The sequence below is a fragment of the Malaclemys terrapin genome, chromosome 15 (genome assembly GCF_027887155.1).
Source record: "Malaclemys terrapin pileata isolate rMalTer1 chromosome 15, rMalTer1.hap1, whole genome shotgun sequence".
Lineage (NCBI taxonomy): Eukaryota > Metazoa > Chordata > Testudines > Emydidae > Malaclemys > Malaclemys terrapin.
This window is the reverse complement of record NC_071519.1, coordinates 29,759,681-29,781,060: the sequence shown is the minus strand read 5'-3', so window position 1 is coordinate 29,781,060 and position 21,380 is coordinate 29,759,681. Positions and strand designations below refer to the sequence as shown.

The window sequence follows — 21,380 nt, the reverse complement described above, 5'->3', positions numbered from 1 at the left end:
TCGGTCTGTATGGAAATTCCTGCAAAAGACACTGAAAAATTTAATTTTTGGATAATTAGCCAAGATTAGTAACAATATTTGAAGTCTGGATCCAGCCGTGGGCAATAAAAAAGGGAGGCTGGAGTCTGCAGTCTGTCCCTTTTCCCAGCCTCTCTCTCTCTCTAGGGAATATTTTTCCATAGTGCTAATTATGAGTTTTCATCTGTGCAAAGGATATTTAAGGTCTAAAAATTACCCACTATTCTTTTATTCTGGAGAATCACAATCACCCAACAGACCTCACTAGCATAGTAGGTATCAGGGTCTAGCAGCCTCATTAAGCCAATGCTGTCAAAATTACCTGTGTTACATTTAGCTTCTTTAAATTAATATCCACTGAGTCAGGGTGTTCTCTCTTCTGCTTCAGTCTTTTGCTTGCTTGCCCCTCTCTTACCCTCCCTTCTTCCATCACTCAAGAGCTGCTGTCTCTGCATCACTGGTTGTCAGTCCTTGACCAGCATTTCTCAGGCACTTCGGCTGCTGACGCTGGACAAGATTTTTAACCTAAATACAACTTCTTTAAATTGCTCTGGTGGCATGAAGGAGCCACAGTAGCCCAGAGGAATTCTCAAAGAGCAGGAGCAGTGTAGGACCAACGTACATTTTACTCCACAGTGTCCTCCTGCAGTCCCAGTATGGGGCCATGTTGGGCATGGGATGGGGAGTGGTCAAAGCATTCTGTGCTGCCTCTGGGGCTGCTCGGATTTACAATGGGGCCTCACTGGCCCCCAGAGCAGCTCAGAATCCAGGCGGCACAAGGTGGTATTAAACCATCTTTCCACCCCACTCCTCCTAGACTTCACCTTCTGTGTTGTGTCTCCTGACAGACCACAAATCTGAGTGAGAAGAATTGATGAGCCTGAAAGAGGAGTGATTGATGCAGCAAAAGACACCCATGCCTGGTGGGAGAGAGAGAGAAGATGGAAAGAACAGAGCAGTCATTCCCTTTTCCCTCATCCCCCCCTTCCCCATACCTTGTGATGGTTTGTTACATCCACTTGTGGTGTCTTGTCTTTATTAAACAGTAAGAATTCTGGGACAGGGATCATCTTTGACTCTGTATTTGTGCAGCACCTATCACAATGAGGGCCTGATCCTGACCGGGGCCCTGTATGTGCTACTTCAATACTAGTAAATAATAACAAGGTATCCTAAGCATGGGAGCAGAACAGACAGAGAGAGGAGCCCAGGCCAGGGACACGGAAAGAAGCTCCAGGTCTGGTAGGGGAGGCAGAAAGAGGGGCCCCAGGCCTGGACTGGGGAAGCCCATATGCTGCCCTGCCTGCTCAGGCCCATAGCCCTGACAGCTGCTCAGACCCTAACCTATTCTAATGTTGAACCTTTGCTCTTTGAGTGGAAAAGGAAGCTCCCACAGTGTCTATTACCCTGGCTCCTGTGACACCATTACCCTGCTGGCTCCTGCCAACTACAGATGCTTCCAAACAGCACAGGATTTAACAAATCCCTGGAGCTTCCCCTTGCTGTCTTATAATCAGGTCTGGCTCATGGCTGCATCCCAGGCTGTTCTGAGAGGTAACAGCTATTGATCTAGTCACCCCAGCCTCCTCCTTTTCCCGAAGCACTCACCCTTGAACCAGCGACTGCTCAATAGCTTGCCCAACCTCTGTCACTAACAGGCTGAGTTTTGGTCCAGCCGTATCCTGGGCTCTGTGGGGGCAGGAATAGGTTCTGGTCCCACACCTCAATCTGAATTTCTCTCAGAAGTGAGGATTTTTTTTTTTTAGGAATAACATATCACCCTCAGCCCAAAGATTTACTATACAGAGCACAGATTATTAGGATTGCAAAGGGGTTAAGATTAATCCTATTTAAATTAACACGGCTTTGTGTTCCAAAAGAGGGCCTGCTTTACCTGAGCTCTGTGAATGGGAAAGTAACTGTCTTACCTGGAGCTGCCTGGGGCCAAGATTGCTGAAGCTCCCAGGCAGCGTTTTTCTCTTACATTCAGATCACTATGGATCTTTCAGGACAGGGCCAGAGTTTGAAGGAACGGACCCTGGGGCCATCTGCTGTTGTGGACACATGTAGCTCCTTCTGCGGGTGAATCACAGCTGGGAACTCTCCAAGTTCTCCACTGAGCACAGCACTGATAGGGGCAGGATCATAACTGTCCAATATTTCTAGGTGTGCATGTTTGCTATTTTAATTACAAAGTACCCAAGACTGAGGAGGTGGCTCACACCCAACTGATGATGGGACAGATTTTGCAGAGCTCAGCACTATTCACCCCAGGAACTATTTTGCTTCCAGTAACAGGGAGCTATAACAATTTTTCAGTGCAAAAAACACCCCTTTAGGGTGAGCGCCTCTTCTCAGGCACTGGAGGCACTTAAGGTTAATTAGTATTGTCTAATACTTATGTTGCAGTAGAGTCTGGAGAGTGCAGTCAAGATTGGGGCCCCATTGTGCTAGGCACTGTACAAACACACAGGAAGACAATATAATTTATAATTTAAGGAGACAAGTGACATACAAAGGGTGAAGGGAGAGGAATGCAATAGAATATATATAATTGTATACAAATTTGCTTTTTTCATTATAAATAGATGAAGTAAGAGTCAACTATCCCCATCTGCCCCTCAAGCTGTCATTAACTGGCTGATATATTTTGGGAGAGTCACAGCAGAAGTATGTCTTGAGGAGACAGCTGACAGTAGAGCAGCCTTACAGACTGGTTCAGGGAGGGTAAGTAGCAGTGTGGATGAAGGTGCAGAGACTGTTTTATGAGAAGCTGATAAAGAGGTGGATGAGGCTGGCACTGCTGGCAGAGCGGAGATGGCAGGGTTGACACGGTAGAACTCACGGGCAAACAAGCAGGAATGCGTAGAGCTGGGAAGGATCTTGAAAGTAAGGACCAGAAACATGAACTTGATGCAGTGAAGCAGGAGGAGCTCCGAGAAGGATTCAAAGAGAGGAGTGACAAGATCAGAAAGACAAGCAAGGAAAATGATTTTTATATCTTCACTCTCAGTGGACTGTGGGGATGGAGGACAGTGTGAGTGCTAAGGAAGCAGGATACAGAAGGTTGCAGTAATCAAGGTGGGAGATGAAAAGGACTTGGACAAGCGTTTCAGCTGTCTAGATAAAGAGAAAGAGCTGGATCATGGACATATTATCAAGGAAGAAGCAGCAAGATTTGGATATGGGCTAGATGTGCAGGGGAAGAGAGCGCAAGAAGTCAAAGATGATATCCAGATGATACTGTTTGTCACCAATGACAAATAAGGAAAGGAAGGTAAAGAGTAGATAAGCTACAAGAGATTGATGGGAATAGCTAAGGCATGTGAGGGAGAACTCGCAACAGATGTGTTGTTCACTTCCTTTCTGGACTTCAAACTTATGCCTCATTACATGCCAAAGGCAAGTGGCTCTCTCAAAAACCACATGCCCCATCATGTGTTAATATTTACATAACACAGTTTAGATACATATGAGTGCGTCAGCTTGTGGAGTCAAGACTCCTGGGTTCTATTCCTTGTCACAGAAATGATGTGTGACTTTGTGCATGTCACTTACTCTCTGTCCATTTTGTTTTCCCTGTCTGTAAAAGAGGGATATTAATCCCCACCATGCTAACATGTGTCGACATCCTGGAAAGGAGGGTGTCATAGAAGGGGAAAGTACTATTGGAGTTATTATAGTAAAAGTTAATATGTAATTCTATACTAAAAGACTGCAGATAATATGGAGATCGGTGCTAGAGCAGCAGCTCAGAGCTTTCCCTCTACACAAGGACCAGAGAGACAGTGAGGGCAAGAGAAGCCAGGAGCTCTCGGCCTGCAGTCCACCCACCAACCATCTCTTCCCAATGTCACCATGCATCATCAGCCTGCAGGTGGAAAGAAGGAAAACATAACAGCATTAGCAGCATTAATATTCCCCTCCTGCTTCTCCCATCTCAGTCTCAAAACGAAGTACATAAATTATATAGGGCTTGTAGTGAATTAGGATTGTACCTGGCACTTAACTGGCTGATTTGCCCCTTTCCCCAGATGAGAGAGAAGAGAAATAACTAGCTCTTCTAGTGTGACATCTCACATGAGCCTTAGCTGCGTTTTTGAGGATGTTTCAACTTTAAAGCGGGATGGAAACTTAGCCCCCGAATCCGTCGAGCGTGTGACCCTGGCGCTTCAGAGCATAGACTACGTCCCTGGCAGTCAGTGTCTTTCACTTGGCATGTTCAGTGTAAGTGACAGCATCACGGATGACTTCTCTAAAAACACTTCAGCACTCCTCGGGTTTCTTCATAAATCAATCCGGAAATACGCTTTACACCACCACGGCGCGCCAAACGACGAATAGCCGGCTGCGTGATACCTGGAATGTTATCACGGAGCATCTTGCAATGGCGCTTAGCACCCCCTTTCCCAAACCCTTACCACCTTTGCCGCAACCAGACATGATGCCACGACCTTCGAAACACCCTGCTTAGAAAACCAGAATAAACTCTAGGCATTCTCATCAGCCCAGTGTAACATACCATCTGCCACTTAGGGCTCGATTCCCTCCCCTTTCTAGCACAGGATCAGTGGGGAGTCAGCCATGACTGCCTGGCAGTAAACAAAACATCATGTTTTAAAGGCAGGTTATTGTGCCTTCGTGTACTAGTCTGCCCTTTATTTTACCCCTTTTTAGAGTCCCACTTGCATGGGACAGTGTGGGGATAACTGCCTTGAAACTTTCAAAACTTTCTCAGCGGTTTGGGGGCTGCTTGTTTTGAAGTTCACCCAGCCTCTTCTGCTTTCAGTAGGCAGGATAGTTGATAAACCAGATCCCTGACTTTTCTTGGGTTCTGAACTTCTTGCTACCTCTTCCCCATAGACTCTCACTACCATCTGCTTCTGGGAAGAGGCGCGTCTCCCTTATTTCCAAATTTATTTGGTGACAGAAAAGGTCTCAAGAGTCTGAATCTCTCCCCATGGCTGGGCTTGAGAGTTCAATCTAGGATGATAACAGGTCTCGCAGTCTTTCCTCTGCTTTTCCTTTACATCTTATGAACACTGCTCACAGAACAAGTCTAGTGAGCTCAGTAGGAAGCTTTCTGTGCCCGCTGCCCTCATGCTGTGGGGCTGGTTTCAGTATTAAAGGCATTCAGTGTCCTGGATGTTCAGAGCACTGAGCCAAGTGTCTGCAGCAATGAAGCTCAAGGACCGGCCTAATTGCATCAGGACGTAATGTGTTTAAGGCCTTGCATGGTTTCTAAACTCTCTGACATTATCTTAATTAGATGATCTCTGTAATCTCCCATGTTCTTCCACTTTGGGTTTCTGTTGGTTTTGTTTTGACTAGGTCTTTGTAGAAGCAGAGAATAAAACCCCACAAACAAATAGAACGATGTTACCCTCCAGACCAGCATAAAATGATTCATCCTGGAAAGAGATGCCTAGGTCTGATTCAGGCTGCCAAATACACGGGAGCAGCCTGGATCTGGCCTCCATGTAATGAAACCCAGGACTGTGGGCCTGAGTGAGTCCAGAATGTCTATGTCGGGTTATGTTACAGCCAAGGCCGCTCATTCATAAAACGTTCACTTCAAAGCCTGACATTCAATTTCTTTCAAAACAACGTTTGGGCCAGTGTAAATTCTTTCTTATTCAGTATAAGGCCTGTCCCAAGCACACAGAATTCCTCAGTCATGGCTGCACTGTCTGGAAAGGAGGCAGCAGTGCAATTTTGCATAGACAAGGCGGCAGAGATAGTGCATGAGCTGTAAAAGACAAAGCTGCATCAAAATTCTTGACATAGCATCTAGGGAGGTGGTGAATCAGGTCAGAATAAAAAATAACTACCTGAACCTTCACCCATATTTGGAATTGAATGTGGGCATTTTTAAAATTCTGGAATGTTTGGAGAAGTGCTTTTCACTGACTTGCTGAGATATGGAGAGAAATATCATCCAGGGGTTCTGCTGGAATTCTAGCCAGGATTGGAAAACCTGTTCTCCATGTGATTTCTAGCCCAGTTTTGAAGACCCAAAAGGTTCAAACCACTGGGAGAAGCGACCTAGCCAACCCCATATACCACACTATTTCCAGAGTGTGATGATAACAGCTTCCCAATAGGGGTACTATAGAATGACTATGCCTAGGAACTTACAGAACTCTACTTTCAGGAATGACTTGACGAGAGAAAACAATACATGTGGAGGAAGGAATAAAGCCTGAATGTTGACCGAACACTGGGCATACTCAACAGGATTTTCATGCCTGCCTTCTAGTTTTTATGGTCTTTTTATGGTCTTCAGCTAAATTGTTGCTTCAGATCAGTAAATTAATCTCAAACAATGGTCCCCATTTTAATTAGCTGGATTTTTAAAAAAAAAAAAAAAGAAGCACTGGGTCCATTTCTGCCCTCCTTTATACCAGGAAGCCCCTCTGAAATTATTGGGGGTGTGGGGCCATGACCAACAGCAGAATTCAGCCCAAAGACTTTAGACTGGATGTGCCCAAAGCTGTAGAAAGCCATTGACCAGGTCTCTCAAATTGTTGAAGGGATATTCCAGTCAGCTCTGTGTGGTCAGGATGTGTGTAATTGACTAAGCAGAGTTCTAAACCCAGCCGTCTAAACTCACCTTTCTAAATACAGATCTCACACAGTAACATCTCTAACCCTCCATTTAAAACTCCTGGTTTGGCAGAACAGTATGTCTGGCTCCAAGTACAGAGGAGCTGGAATCTTTACTTCTGAAATCACTTGCTCAAGTCCTGGCAGTAATGGCTGGGTGGGAATGACAGCCACCATCGGAATCCCAGCTAGGCTGCCATTTGCTCCAGGGAGGGGACTAAGTTACTGGCCTGTGAAGATTGTTTGGTCTATGAGGGAGCAGCTTGTTGGCAGAGCTTCAAATGCCAACTCAAGCTCCAAGAGGTATGTGAAGGACGAGGTGATGGGGTAAAAGTGCACTTCACACATTAGCCAAAAGAAAACAAGGGCAAGAATTTCCAGAACTCCCACCCACCCAACATAGCATTTGTCTATGACAATTTCTCTCAGAGATTTCCCACTTTCTTTCAGCCACAACCAAGATCCCTCTTAATAATGGTCATCTTGGGTTATAAAGGGGGGTATCCCCATATTTCCCGCAAGAAAATCAGACTCCAGCCAATAGAAGGAGCAGGGCCAATGTGATAACAACGGAGTTGTTGCTCATTCCAGGTCCAACCCCCGAGTGGCAGCATATAATACCCAAAGGCACTGGCTAATAATCCTCTTCATTCAGCCTCCAGAGCTCTGAGAATTAACCATTTGGAGTCTCTCATGTTTTGATCAGAAAATCATGCCTGAAATGTAATTTTAACACCTTCTGTCACTCAAGAGCTTTTTATGTCCACACTGACTTATTAGTTATGCTCCAAACCCCACACTCTCTCTTCTGTCCATGCAGACTCAGGCCTTAGCAGGGCTGGGTGCAGCCCGGGGAGCCAGCGAGTCTGAGACTGTTGGCAAATTTTCAAATATGTTATTTTCAGACATACCATTTCTAGAGCCAAAGAAGAGGAATTGGGAAGGACGGACCCTATTTTTATCATGGTAAAGTCAGGTCCAGATTAATCATTGAGCACTCAGTGCACATGCACAGGGCCCCTATCTCAGGGGGCCCCCTGATCACCCAGAAACAAAAACAAAACTGAGTGGCGCAGCTACTCACACAAATTTGGCCCAGCTGCCCTTCCATCTTGATGGGGCTATCTGAGTACAGGTCGGGCAGGGGAAATGAGCAGAGCGGGGTGGCCGGGATCAGGAGGAGCCACCCTAAACCAGGACAGAAGCAGAGCGCTGAGCCAGGGGGATGCTGGTGCGTGCCCAGGAGGATCCCAGGGGCAGTGGGTAAGGAGCTGGAAGTGAATTGCTGGTGGGCTATGTGGGTGAGGGTGGAGAGTAGGGGGGCTGTGGATGAATGGGGGTTGTTGGGTTTAGGGTCCAGGATGCTGAGGGCTGTGGACAGTGGGGCTGCAGTGAGTGGGATGTATGTCAGGGCTACTAGAATATCAGGATAAGTGAGGGCTTGAAGGGGGTTGTTGGGGTATATCTGGGATGGGGGCCATTCAGGGGTCTGTGTGTGGGGTGGGAGGGACAAGGCATTTGAGGATCTGTGTATGGGGTGGTGAAAGAGTGGCATTCTGGGATGGGATAGGTAAGGAAGGGGTGCTTTAAGAAGGAGGGGAAGCCCCCAATTTCCATAGGGCACAGGGTGCCAAAATTCTTTAATCTGGACCTGAGTACAGTGCGAAACCCCAAACATTGTGGGCCCAATTCTTGGCTCAGCTGCATTGCCCCTTTACACCATTCTAGAAGCATAAAGGACAGCCTTGGAACCGACCCCTCCCCCCCAATATGTGTATGGGGCCCCACTTGGCACAGAGCTGGTAGAATAGCTCTACGCCAACCTTCCCCTCACAAGCCTCGGGCAGGGCCTGCCAGAGAAAGGAGGTGCAGGGTGACTGAAATGCCGCACCCTCTGGGGCTGTGGGCACTTAGAGTAAGTTAAGAGTCCTGAGGCTGCTGTAACGTACACAACAGCTAGGCAGGCCGCACCACAACCTATTTTACTTTTACTTTTACTTTTACTTTTACTTTTACTTTTACTTTTACTTTTACACACACACACACACACACACACACACACACACACACACACACACACACACACACACACACACACACACACACACACACTCTCTGTACATTTAGGCCAGGAGATGAGAAAGAGGGAATCAGGAGCAGTGTGATGAGGCCAATAAATCTGAGAACAAATCTATTTCAACCCCTCTCCTCAACGTGTTTCCTGCACTCCGGGCTGTTGCTGCTATAGGGATAACGACACCTTGAGCTAAGAGTACACAGCGCTACTGCTTAGCAACAGGTTCTGTACATTTAAAAATAGCTGGAACATTTCCCTTATATTTTAGTCTGTTTCCAAGCAGAGATGAAGCGGCTCACAGCCAGGAGAGGGGGCTGTCAAATTCATAATTTAACCACTTTGGCACCACTGTGCATCAAATGAAATTGGCCTTGCCCAAAGCCCCAGCTACCTACCTCAGTTCTGATTCTTTAGGAGACTGGGAGCTAATACTTAAAACGGTCACTAGATGTGCTGCTGGATGTGCCATCTTTCCCCTGAGATATAAAACTGAGATCTTGAACATTTGTCATCATTTATTACAACCCATTTTTTGCAAGAATTGGGTTTTAATGCCAGCGTCCTGAACAATTTCTACCTCAAGTATTCATATTCTGCCTCCCTTTATCTCCCCCACAGTTTTAATTCTTCACTTCCTATCCTAAACTCTTCAACAGTCATGTTCTAAATAGCTGTCCTGTTCCACCCTAGAGATGATTACATTTCAGTGCTGGGTGAAGTGATTCTTGCATGTGCATATGTATATAGATATTTTGTACAATCAGTGATGCACTTTGGGATCCATTTGGAAAAGGTGCATTAGATAAATAAAAACTTATATTTCTATTTATTATTTGTAAAGGGACTGCTATGTGCACAAGAAACAAACTACTTACAGTACTGCCAGCTGGGAACAAGCTGCTTTATTCAACTACATAACAGAGTGGGGGGAAACAGGCACCAAGTAACTAGGAAGTAAGGGAGGGGTGGAGCATGGCTCCCATCCATAATACTCACTGTAACCCATTTAACTCCTTGACCACTTTTACTACAGTTTTTTTAAATCACACATGACACAGAAGCCAGCACCACCACTCACACTCTACTGACCACAACTTCATTTCAGTTTGCTGCACTGTAATAACAACTCCCCTTAAATCTCCTCCGATGAAACCATGCCTAAGTGAGGAGACCGCAGAGAAGAATGATCTGTAATAGACATCTGAGTATCAATCATTGTTATCGCTATAGACTAACAGGGTATTTAAACTTTTGCAGGACACACGTGGGAGAAATGTCCCTGTGAATTCCTTTGTTTCCCTCAATGTAAGCAACCTCTATCTTCCTTTGGCTCTGCCCAAATGGTTGCTAAAAGACCGTACCAACACATATGGTAGCTGTGATTCTAGAATTCTCACTCTGTTCCTGCCTGCAGTGGGGTGTTTTTGTACGTGGCACCTGATCCTGCTTTCCTCAACTGGGAACTTTGCATGTCACTTCCATAACATGATGGGCAGAACCTGTGATTATGCTATTTTCCTATGCACATACCTTTAACCCCTCAGACTGTTTCTAAAGGCCCTGCAAGTGCTGACTACATCCTAGACAGGCAGCTCTGGGCATTGATGCTATGCCTGAAATCTACAGTGGGCATCCATCTGGTTAAACACATCTCAGCACTTCTGCAGGATATAATTACCTCTGAAGTTCAACAAGAAGGAAAGTCACTAAAAGGCAAGATGCCAGAGTTTTTCCATTTTAAATTGACTGCTGAACTCCCCACACAACACGTCATTCCCTCCCCAAGCTGTTGCCTCAAGAATAGTTTCTGGCACCTTGCAGAGAGTGTTTTAGTGCCACCGCCTCCTCTCCAGGCTGTTTTTTCAAAGCCTTTTTTCTTTAAATAAACATAATGTTTCCATTCAAGCCCACATGTAACAGGCTTTGCCCTTAACAGTCAGAGATCATCGAATGGTTGCTGCCAGTATCTTGGAGTAGACGCTTCTTTCACCCAGAATCTCAAGTGGTCCCACTGCACCAATTCAAACAAATCAAAGACTTAGTTTAAAGTCTGTCAGATCAAATCGGGATGAAACATTATCCAACACTTCAAGGAAGAAAAGGAACATTGGCCCTTTATATTCAGAGTTAGACAACGGCCAGCTCTGCATACGATGTAGGAGAAAGGGAGTCAGGAACCTTGTGTCCTTGGGAAAAGGCTGGGCACAATGTGACTGAAGAGTGCTGTTGATGATGCTATGTCAAGACAAAAACATCTACCCTCCAAGGAGAGGAAGTAGCCAGGGAGGCAGCATGATCTAGTAAACAGGACACTGGACTGGGAGTCAGGAGACCTAGATTGTTTTCCTAGCCAGTGGCTCACTGTAAACTTGGGCAAGTGACTTCTCTTTCTGCCTCAGTTTCCCCATTTGTAAATTGGAGATAACAATTTTTACCTTTCTCCGTAAAGCACTTTAAGGTCTATGGAAATATCAATAACTACTTAACTGTTAATATTATTATTAATATATCCTGCCAAAGGATGGCAAAGCTGCTGCCAAGGAATCAATGCATAATCTAGCCCAAGGTCATTGAGTGAGTCTGTCAGAGCTGGGAATAGAACCCTAGCTGCTTGAATCCTAATCCTGTACCTTAACCACAAGGCATCTTTCCTCTGTTAATAGCCCTGCTGCTGGCCAGGCACAGGGGCTTCTTCTGTCAAAGTGATAAGAAACCCTACTTGGCCAAGCACTGAGGGATCACAGTACCTTGGTAGGAATAAAAGAATCTCTCAGTGTAAATCAATGTCTGGTAAACCCCAGCTGTGTTTTCTGATGCTTGGTACTTGTGGTACAGCAGAATTACCAAGCAGCTGCTGCCTGGCATCTCACAGACCAGATGGGCAACCTGGCAGGGCGATGCGGCATTAGCAGTTCTTTCATCTCCCTGCCTTTCTTGATCTGAACAAGCCTTAAGCATCTTGAACCTGATTCTCCACTTATTTACAACAGTGTAAAACAGGAATTCCAAATTCAATGGAGTTACACTAGAGTAAAACTGGTGTGAGGCCAGAATCGAGCCCATTATGTGGAAAATATCAAAGCCTCTAAGGAGTCATATATAGCCTAGTCATTGGAATCCAGCCTCAGTTGAGCCACTGCATCTCAAGAGTCATGGTCCCATAGCAAGTACAGGGATAGGAGTGACCCTAATGATCTGACCTACTACAGACAGGGAGACAGGAAAAAGTAAAAAACAGCTCTCCATGGTGAATCCTATTAGCCAAAAACAGTATTCATTACAAAGGGATACCTAGGGCAGATTTTTTTCTGCTAAGATCTCAACAGTTGAGAGAGAGAGATCTGTCATGGACCAAGAGGAACAGAAGAGCTGAGAGAACCGCATTGGAGAGAGACTCTTCAACGCCAGAAAATTACTCTAACTTAAAAAAAAAATAGGCTCTTTCACTGGTACTTGGATCTCACAGAGATGGGTCCTATTTAAGAACCTACGTATAAAAATAGATATAACAAACCCTGTTAACGCATAAGACAGACTGTGCATGCATAAAAGTCAGGCGGTTCCCATCACAGCAATCACTCAGCTAAAACCCAGCAGCGCAGGGACTATTATTATTTCCCACAACTAAGTGGCAATTCTGAGGCTCTTTGCTGCTGTCAGGCAGCGGCACGCTGATTCAGACAAGATTCACACAGGGGTCCTGGAAGAGTCCTCAATGTTTCATCCTCCAAGGAGGAGCCAGCCCTATGCAAAGACCATGCATGTTCTTCAAACATAAGCCTGGAAGGAGCAAACAGCCACTTTAGACGACACATTGCTCATAAACAGCCATCTACTGAGTCTGTCAAAGGAAATGATCCTCCTACTTCCAAAGGAAAGTATGGACGGGAGAATAATTGTTGAAGTTCAGGCGCATTAACTGCTTGGAGCTGTCAGGGCCTTTTCTGACATGTTTACTGAAGCTCTGAATTCCCCACCAGTCTGAAACAACTGACAGAAGTCTGTGCTCATGTCCTAAATAAGCTGCATTTCTTCAGTGAGAGAGGTGTTGAGTTGAGACCACATAGATTGCATCATCACAAAGTAGAGCCTGTCCTCTAGGGTACTCTGTTATAACCTGCCACTTACAGCCACCATGCATTCCCATGCTGCCGTCCAGCTGCGGGTCTGAATTATTTAACGACCTCAAAGCAGCAAAAGCTGCCTTTACAAACAGCAGGGAAGCACCTTCACAGCAGAATATTCCATTAATGAAAAAGGAACAGGAGTTGTATGATGCCCATGGGAGAGCTTTCTGCATTTTAACATTAAACAAAACTCACTCTGCTTTAGATGTATCCAGATGACATACTTGCAGTCTCTCTTGGCCTAGGGACTTTAAAAGGGAAGGAAAACAGTCCTGAATCGCAGTCTGAAGGGCCCCTCAGCCATCAGGGATTATGTTAGTCACTGAGACAGCACCTTCTGACAGGTGATCTCTGAAGCAGAACAGGCACCAGCTGCAGAAAGGGCAATAATGGGACATTTCAATCCCTTCTCCTGGGTTAATGAGCCTAGTCCTTAGCCAGCAGGACAGAGAGGGAGGGAAGGAAACAAAGGCACCTACTCAACTCAGTTTACAGGCTACATGCAAATTCCCATGTGCAAATTGACTCCTGCTTAAGCCAGAACCACACCTGCTCTGGAGGACTGCCTATACAGTGGGTGCATCTGAGCCCTGTGCGTGCATCTGTATGCACACTAATGAGTTGTGTGTTTGTGCGTATTGTATGTGCGTGTTCATCTTCCATGCACAGGTCTGGAAATGGAGCCCACATTCTGCAAGGTACATAATTCCAGTTACAGCCACCGGTTCACGGGAGAGATGCGCTACAAGGGGCATAACAGCAGTTAAGTTGGTATGGTGGCTCCTTCAGTACCACAATTGGCCCATTGTGTGAAATCGGGTCTAAGACTTTTTAGCGTGGACCTGGTTTTATACTCTACCCCAATGCTGAGAAGTTTCTCACTCTCAGCGCTCCTGACATCAGCATGCTGGGTTGGCATCCATCACTATGACTTCTGCGTACGCATAAGGGCTGCACAGACATTGGGGGACACTGTTTCAAAGCTGTGGGAGGTCTATAAATAACCCTTTTAAGGCATAAGGAAGTATTGTGGAGGGAGTGTGTCTAGTGGGTCAGAACAGAGGATAAGGAATAGGGACTTTTTGTTCCATTCCCAGCTATACAGATGACATGCTGTAAGATGGGAATAATGATACTGTCCCACTTTACTAACTTGCCTTTAGTTTTAACTTGCAGTGCATGGGCTAGCCTCGTGCACTCAGCTGCCAGGCAGGAGATTTAAGGGGGAATCCCAGTCTTGTTTCTCTGCCCCACGGCTAGACCGAAGTGGGAATATTGGAGTTGCTACTATTAAACTGGGAGAGGAAAGGGCTTTTGTTTTTTTCCCCGTGATTATGAGGACAGCCCTTGGATGATACCAGACAGTATGGGTGGGAGCAGACATTGCAAAGAGACTGATTTCTGCTCCCACATGGAGAACGCTTGTTTCATGGCCACCATTTTGGCTGACACCAGGAACTGAAGAGGGCTGAAAACAGGAGTCTCTACAACTTAAGCTAAAGAACCCGGCTCTCTAGCTCAGAACTATAACAGACTGACATCCTTTGTAATGAGTGCAGAAGAGATAACACACACTGACCAGTGGATTATACTAAAACTTCATGTGTTTGATATAGGGATGGGGTTTTTGGTACAGGTCAGGCAGGAGGGCCTGGTACAGGGATGCTGTATTGAGGAGGGGGAAGGATATTTATACCGTTAAGCAGGAGGGATTTTCAAATCAGTAGAATATTAAAACAGATAAATGTGGCCTGCCATGAAGCTGAAGGCTCAGATCCTTCTTGTCCCCCCGTTTTCTGTCTGGGCCTACCAAGCCCAGAAGGGACCTGTGTTTGTGGCTGAGGATGGTGACAAAGAAAAGTCATGTGATGATGGGGCTTGGAATGGATGAAGAAGCACTAAATACAAACAAAACAAGCCATACTATCTAGGAAGGAATAAAATGTGACAAGATTCCATCACTTCCATGTGAGGAAGGAAACAACAGGAAATCCTTAATTCCCTATTCTCCTTCCTTCTCATCTTACAGACAGGAAACGCCTCCTTATTGTGGTGTATAGGGTGCAGCACACTTTGCCCACAGAACCAGCCCAGCAGGGACTGTCCTGGCATTTTTTACTGGGGCCACACAGAGGCAAATGGCAACTAGACAAAGTTCATTTAAACTAACTTTCTGTGCATCCTAAAGAGGGGAGGTATAAAACTATTCACTTCCCAATGTAGTCTCAGGAGTTGTATCTCAGTGACTTCTTGGCAGGTCTCACTCAGTGATTCAAAACTCATCTGGCTCCCTGCGATCAAAACAAGGAACTTAGACGCACTTTAAAAATTATAGTTTCCTCCCGTCCAAGCTGAGTTTCAATCCCTGGCTATTTAACCTACAAATCAGGATGAAAAACGAACCACACAAACCACAACATGCCACCCACTCTCAATAACTCTGCATGCCCTTAAAACAGACTTACAGCCTTTCCAAAAGCAATTCAAATACAGAGACCTACAGAGCACATGAGGAGCAGCCAATTCTAAAGGGTAACTGTTCCCTCCTGACCTCGCTGCACTTTATATTACGTTTTGATCCCAGAGTAAATGCTTTTGCAGCATTTTGCACAGAAACTACCAGCAGTTAAGGACCCACAAACTCTTCTAAACTACTGCAAATCTGCAGAATGCCAGCTGGACTGCCCAGTATGCCCTTCTGTCACCAAGCATCTCTTTCTCCCTTTCCAGGATAATTTCTCTCTCCCAGTTTCTTATTAGTTCTGCGAAGCACTGGGAGGGACACAGCTTTATGAGAGATGCTATGTAACAGAAAGCTGCATTGCCCTGTAAGGGTCTGTATGAGACCTGGGACATGCATTTACCTCTGAGAAGCCCTCTTGCAGAATATCCAGTAAATTCCCCCTGGCCAAACAGGCAAGCATTCTTCACGAGCCACGTTCTCAGAGCACACAGAGCAGATCCTCCAGCTCAGGGCGCGATCTTCTTCTCCTCCTCCTCCTCCTTTCAAAGACAAAGAGTTGGAGCTCATCGGGGACCTTATTCATAGTCTCATATGTGCAGCCCGTTACTGCAAACAGGATACTTGAGCCAAAGTCAAGACTCGTACTGAGCATGCTCGTGAGGGAGCCACTGAGGGAGTAGCAGGCGAGATGTCACACGGTTCCTATAGAAACGACTCAGCTCACAGGATGCAGGCCCAGGAACCAGGGGGTGAACATCTGAAACCTATTTCCAGCCAGCGGCCCTGGGCCCTGCGTCTCACACAGCGCCTGTTGGTACAAGAGACTTTCAAACCTACCAAACACAGCACGCCCTGTGCTGTGTGGGGGTGGGGAGTGTGTGCAGGGTAGAGGTTAGCAGATAGCAGATTCCTGGCTTACTTCAGAAAGAAAAGTTAGAGGAAAGGCTGGAACCGCGGCTAGCTGTAACTTTCATTGTTGCTGTGAAGCCATGGAGAAAAAGCAGAGGGCTCAGCAAACCCAGCTCCAGTACAGCGACAGGAAGCTGTAACCAGGCCCTTAGATAATTAGTTATACTTATACAGCCCCTACGCAGGGCTCTGTGGGCTGTGGGATAAAGTAAAGAGGTAAAAGGGAAGCAACTTCCAAAAAACAATTTAACACAAAGAAGTTCTGCAGAGAAAAATTACAGCGTAACTCTAGCCGATCCATCAGACTTCAACCCATGACCATTGTCAAGAGGCACATCCCCAAAAGGATGTAGCCTCCTGACTGAGTGCCACCTAGATGTATCTCTAGCTAGGTCCATCAAACAATGGGTTGCTGCAGCGAAGTTTGGCCTTTCTACTTTTACCCCATGCTTGACAGGCATTGCAGGGTTGGTGGGTGATTAGTGAACAACTTATCAAACTTCAGCCCACCCCCTTGTCAAATGCCCAGGAAAAAAATGAGGAGTCTTACAGTGTGGCCAGAAGATTAGCAGATCCAGACTCTTTCTGCAAAGATCTGCAGCAATCCCAGAACTGCCCAGTGACACTCAAGCTGCTCCTTTGGATTTCATCATGCGGTTTTGGCCATGCATTTCTGAGCAAGACAATATATTTAAAACACACAATTGTTTCCTGCCCAAATATAAAAAAGCAGAAGGCTTTGGAGTGGTTATCAATGCACAGATATATTATGCTTTGATTGTGTTCTCTCTAATACAACTGGGTGGAACAAAATCATGGGACCAAAGAGTATGCATTATTGCCTGCAAAAATTCAGAAACTCAGGCTACAAGTAATCCCCCAACATTGCCAACCCCAAGCTTTCAAAAATGAGTTGGGCCCCAAAAATCATGAGAGTGGCTTAACAATCATATGATTTAAAAAAAAATTAATACATTTTAGGTTCTTTTTATTTGCCGTCTCGTGATCAACGTTTTCAAGCTTTTCTCCAACCACAATGGCTCAAAACTTACATTATTTTTAACTATTTAATAAAAGCTGAGATTCTTGTGTAATCACATATTGCAGGGGCTGAGGCTTAAAGATAAATGACAACTATTGTGTGACTCACAATAAAATCATGAGGGCTGGCAACATTGCTTATGTGCACTCAAGCCCGTCCCTCGTGAATCCTTGGTCTTGTCCTGCTTTTGGAACACAAAATGGCCAACAGAGTGAATGCAGTTAAGATTCAATCACAAGTTTTAATAAATAAAATAGATTGTGCCTTTAGGTTTTCAAGCAAGAACTAGATAAAAGGTCCTCCTGGGACAGAAATGTGACCTCAGCTGAGAAATAATGTTCTCAGCTTTTGCAAAAGACATTATAATCAAACCCTCAGCTATTAATCTCAAAACCGGGCCCTATTTATGATCTACTTTTTAATGCAGAAAGTGCTATATAATAAATACATATTTGTAGCAGATATCTGAGCATTAACAAGTGAGGATATTATGGTCATCTCTCTGCATCAATTGAGTTTAAGACATAAAAAATGAGACAGAAATGTAGTTAAGCAAAATCAAATGCATGCAAGTGCAAAGCACTCATCTGCATAGAAATGTGACAGATGTCTCAAGTGATCTTTGATTTTTTTACAATTTGGTTTATGAGTTTTATAGCAGATTAAATATGATCTGCTCATAATCCGTACAGTCAAGAGATATTTTTCAGCCACAGGGAAAGCAGGCAGCCCACAACTCCGGATTTTTTTTTTAAATGACAAAACAGAGAGAGATGAGCTTGAACAGCTTGGCAACGTGGGACATCCATAGTATTTAAACTGTAAAATAAATTGCTCAAATAATGCCAAACAAAATTCACTGAGAAGAATTTTCCATTTTTCTTGGTCCCAAGGAGAATTTAGTGGGTGGCTTGCTCTATTAATATTAGGTAATGATGAAGCACCTTTATTAGCACTTTCACCCCAGAATCCAGAGACTGGAAAACATTTGGGCAACAAATTGAGATGCTGCCAGCTGCTTTAGGGAGTTAACTCTGCTGTTAAGTTATTGCAGACAGTTTGTAACCTTCCATTCGGCTACAGAAGCCATAAATGAGATCATGGAAGAGACTATTCCAGCTCGTCTGGGATGCAGATTCACTTTCTCCAGAAGTAGGTGTGACTATACAAAAATCTGGAGTATAAACAACAATCCCAGGTTTCAGTGTGGGCTCTATATGGCACCAACACCTGGAAAAATGTAACCATCGGGGCCTGAAATAAGGAGTAAGCCCTGGCCTGGCCCAACACATACAGTATATTGTACATGGTACACCCTCCAGGGCACCCTGGAGTGAGTATCGATTGACACTGACAGGGCACATCACGCCATACATGGAACACCATGCACAGCACACTGCACCACACAAGGCACACCTAGTTCACTGCAAATGGTGACGGCTGACACGGTTAACAGATTGGATGTTACACACAGTTGAGAGCCTCATAAATTGAGCAGCTGTTTTCACATAGTGACCAACAGCAGAGTCCCTGTACCTTCTTTGGAAAGCCTTGTGGCAGAATCACTGAATGGGAGGGAGAGGCCTTGATGTTCATGGGGTGGCTGTGTCTTGCAGGAAAAGCAGAGTCCAGTGCAGTCTGGGGAAATGGCATTTTGTTAAGCCAGCAAAACATTGCATGTTACTAAACCAAGTAGCTATTAAGCCTGAGAAGCATCTCTCCTACCCCCACACTAGGAATGTTGAAGCCTAATTGGGCATTTTCCTGGCATGATCCAGGGAACCTGAAGCCAGAGGTGTCACCCATAATACACCTCTACCCCGATATAACGCGGCCTGATATAACACGAATTCGGATATAATGTGGTAAAGCAGCGCTCTGGGGGGGCTTTGTCTAGATAGATAGATCTTTGTCTATCCAAAGATTTCGAAGAGTGACAAGGTAGGTGAGGTAATATCCTTTATTGCAGTGTTTCTCAAGCTGGGGTCGCCACTTGTGTAGGGAAAGCCCCTGGTGGGCCTGGCCAGTTTGTTTACCTGCCCTGTCCACAGGTCCGGCCCATCGCGGGTCCCACTGGCCGCAGTTTGCTGCTCCGGGCCAATGGGAGCTGCTGGAAGTAGCGCGGGCCGAGGGACGTACTGGCCGCCACTTCCAGCAGCTCCCATTGGCCTGCAGCGGCGAACCGTGGGCAGTGGGAGCTGCGTTCGGCCGGACCTGCGGACGGGGCAGGTAAACAAACCGGCCCGGCCCACCAGGGGCTTTCCCTACACAAGCGGCGATCCCAGTTTGAGAAACACTGCTTTATTGGACCAACTGATGATGATGAAAGCAACAAGTTTTCAAACTGCACAGAGCTCTTCTTCAGCTCTGTGTAACTCACAAGCTTGTCTCTTTCACCAAATTGGTCCAATAAAAGATATTACCTCACCCACCTTGTCTCTCTAATATCCTGGGAACAATACGACTACAACTATACTGCAAACAAAGATTTCAAAGCACTTAACAAATATTAATTAATTATGCCTCATGTCTACCCTTGGGAGGTAGAGAAGTATCACTGGAAGGACCAAGGTGCATCAGTGAGATAATACTTGGTGCCACCTCAGATCCCTGGCCCTCCCTGCCCAACCAATATGCCATCTCCAGCAATGGCCATCCTTGATGTTTCAGAAAAAGGAAATTAAAAAAACACAGACTACACTGACGAAAAAAATTCTTTCCTGACCCCTGCAGGTGGCTGGCAGAAACCCTGAAGCATGAGCTTTTAGGAACATAAGACATAAACCAGGAATGAGCCCCACCCCTTACCATCATAAGCAACCCCATCATACAATCGTACTCTTAGATTTGTCCAGCTCTCTCTTAAAACTAATTTAATTGCTTGCCCACACAAATCCTATTGGGAGGCCGTTCAGAACTTCACCCCTCTGAGGGTTAGAAACCTTCTTCCAATTTCCATCCTGAACTTGTTCATGGCCAATTTATAGCCATTTGTTTGTTTGAGAACATTGTCCTTTAGCATAAATAGCTCCTCACCCTCCTCTGGTATTTACCGCCATAATGCATTTATAGAGAGCAATTATATCCCCTCTCAGCCTTATTTTTGCTAAGCCAAACAAGTCAAGTTCTTTCAGTTTTCTGTCGTAAGACAGGCCCTCCATTCCCTTGATCATAGTAGTAGCCCTTCTCTTCACCTGTTCCAGTTTAAATTAATCTTTCTCTACCATGGGTGACCAGAATTGTACACAATGAGTCAGTGGCTGAAACAGAAAGAGAACCCAAACCTCCTGACTTCTAGTGCCCTTGCTCTAACTGCTAGATCGCACTCCCTCCATATTTAATAAAATTAAACAAAACAAAGTCAGAGGTATTCTTGGAACTGTCATAAAAGAGGGAAATGAATGCAAGTGAATCTGATGCTGAAAGTATCTGAGGCCATCACAGCCCCTACTATAGTATATACAGCCCTGTAGTGCCCCATCATTACATTGATTAGCCGCCCTGGCATCCAACAGAGAGATTTTATCCCTGGGCAAAATAAAGAGTATTGGAAATTTACCAAAGGCTCAGCATGCCGAGATGCACTGCTAGGCACGACATCCATAGGAGTTCCCATGTCAGCCTCCACGAAGCTGGATCAGAACACGTTGGAAAGGACCAGAAGATCCTCCCCTTGGAAACCTGAGGTGAAGAAGGAAATGTATTAAACACATAGAAAGCAAACTCTTTAGGAAAAAAAATTCTACCTAATGTTTTAGGGGAAAGCAACCCTCTTCTCCCATCCCCTGCAGCAAACACCTGCGAAGGGCTTGGGACTCAGGTAATGGAAAACTAACAAACTGTGTGCCTCACAGGCAAAACCAAAGCATTTATGAATATGTATCCTGCAAGTGGTGGGTCCTTCCAGAATTGTCTAGATTAGAGTAATCAAAGCACCCATACATTGTGACTGCTATAAGCCCTTTAATTATACTCTGATGCCTCAATACTTCCAAATATACAGGTTTCAACACTTCAGCTTCAGTATTTAGTATTTCTAGTGTCAGTGATTTACAGAAATAAACAGTGAGTTGACAGCAAGGTTTTGTGGGACCAGAGTGAAGGAAATTGCCCTCATAGGTGGGGGGCTGCTTGAGC

At 45.3% G+C, this 21,380-nt stretch overlaps 1 protein-coding gene and 1 pseudogene across 4 annotated transcripts in view; both read right to left on the bottom strand.

Moving 5' to 3' along the window:
* The window catches only part of DIXDC1 (DIX domain containing 1), a 60,394-nt gene extending 39,514 nt beyond the window's left edge, over positions 1 to 20,880 (bottom strand). For 2 of the 4 annotated variants that reach the window (XM_054005536.1, XM_054005538.1), the window contains exon 1: positions 15,693 to 15,882. In XM_054005536.1, coding sequence (XP_053861511.1) covers positions 15,693 to 15,752 — 60 coding nt within the window. In that variant the 5' untranslated portion in view covers positions 15,753 to 15,882. Of the gene's footprint in view, positions 1 to 15,692; positions 15,883 to 20,802 lie in introns of those variants that run through there. The other 2 variants (XM_054005537.1, XM_054005539.1) reach the window with 2 other exon arrangements.
* Positions 4,153 to 4,461, bottom strand: LOC128823300 (histone H4-like; annotated as a pseudogene).
* Positions 20,881 to 21,380: the final 500 nt, after the last annotated feature.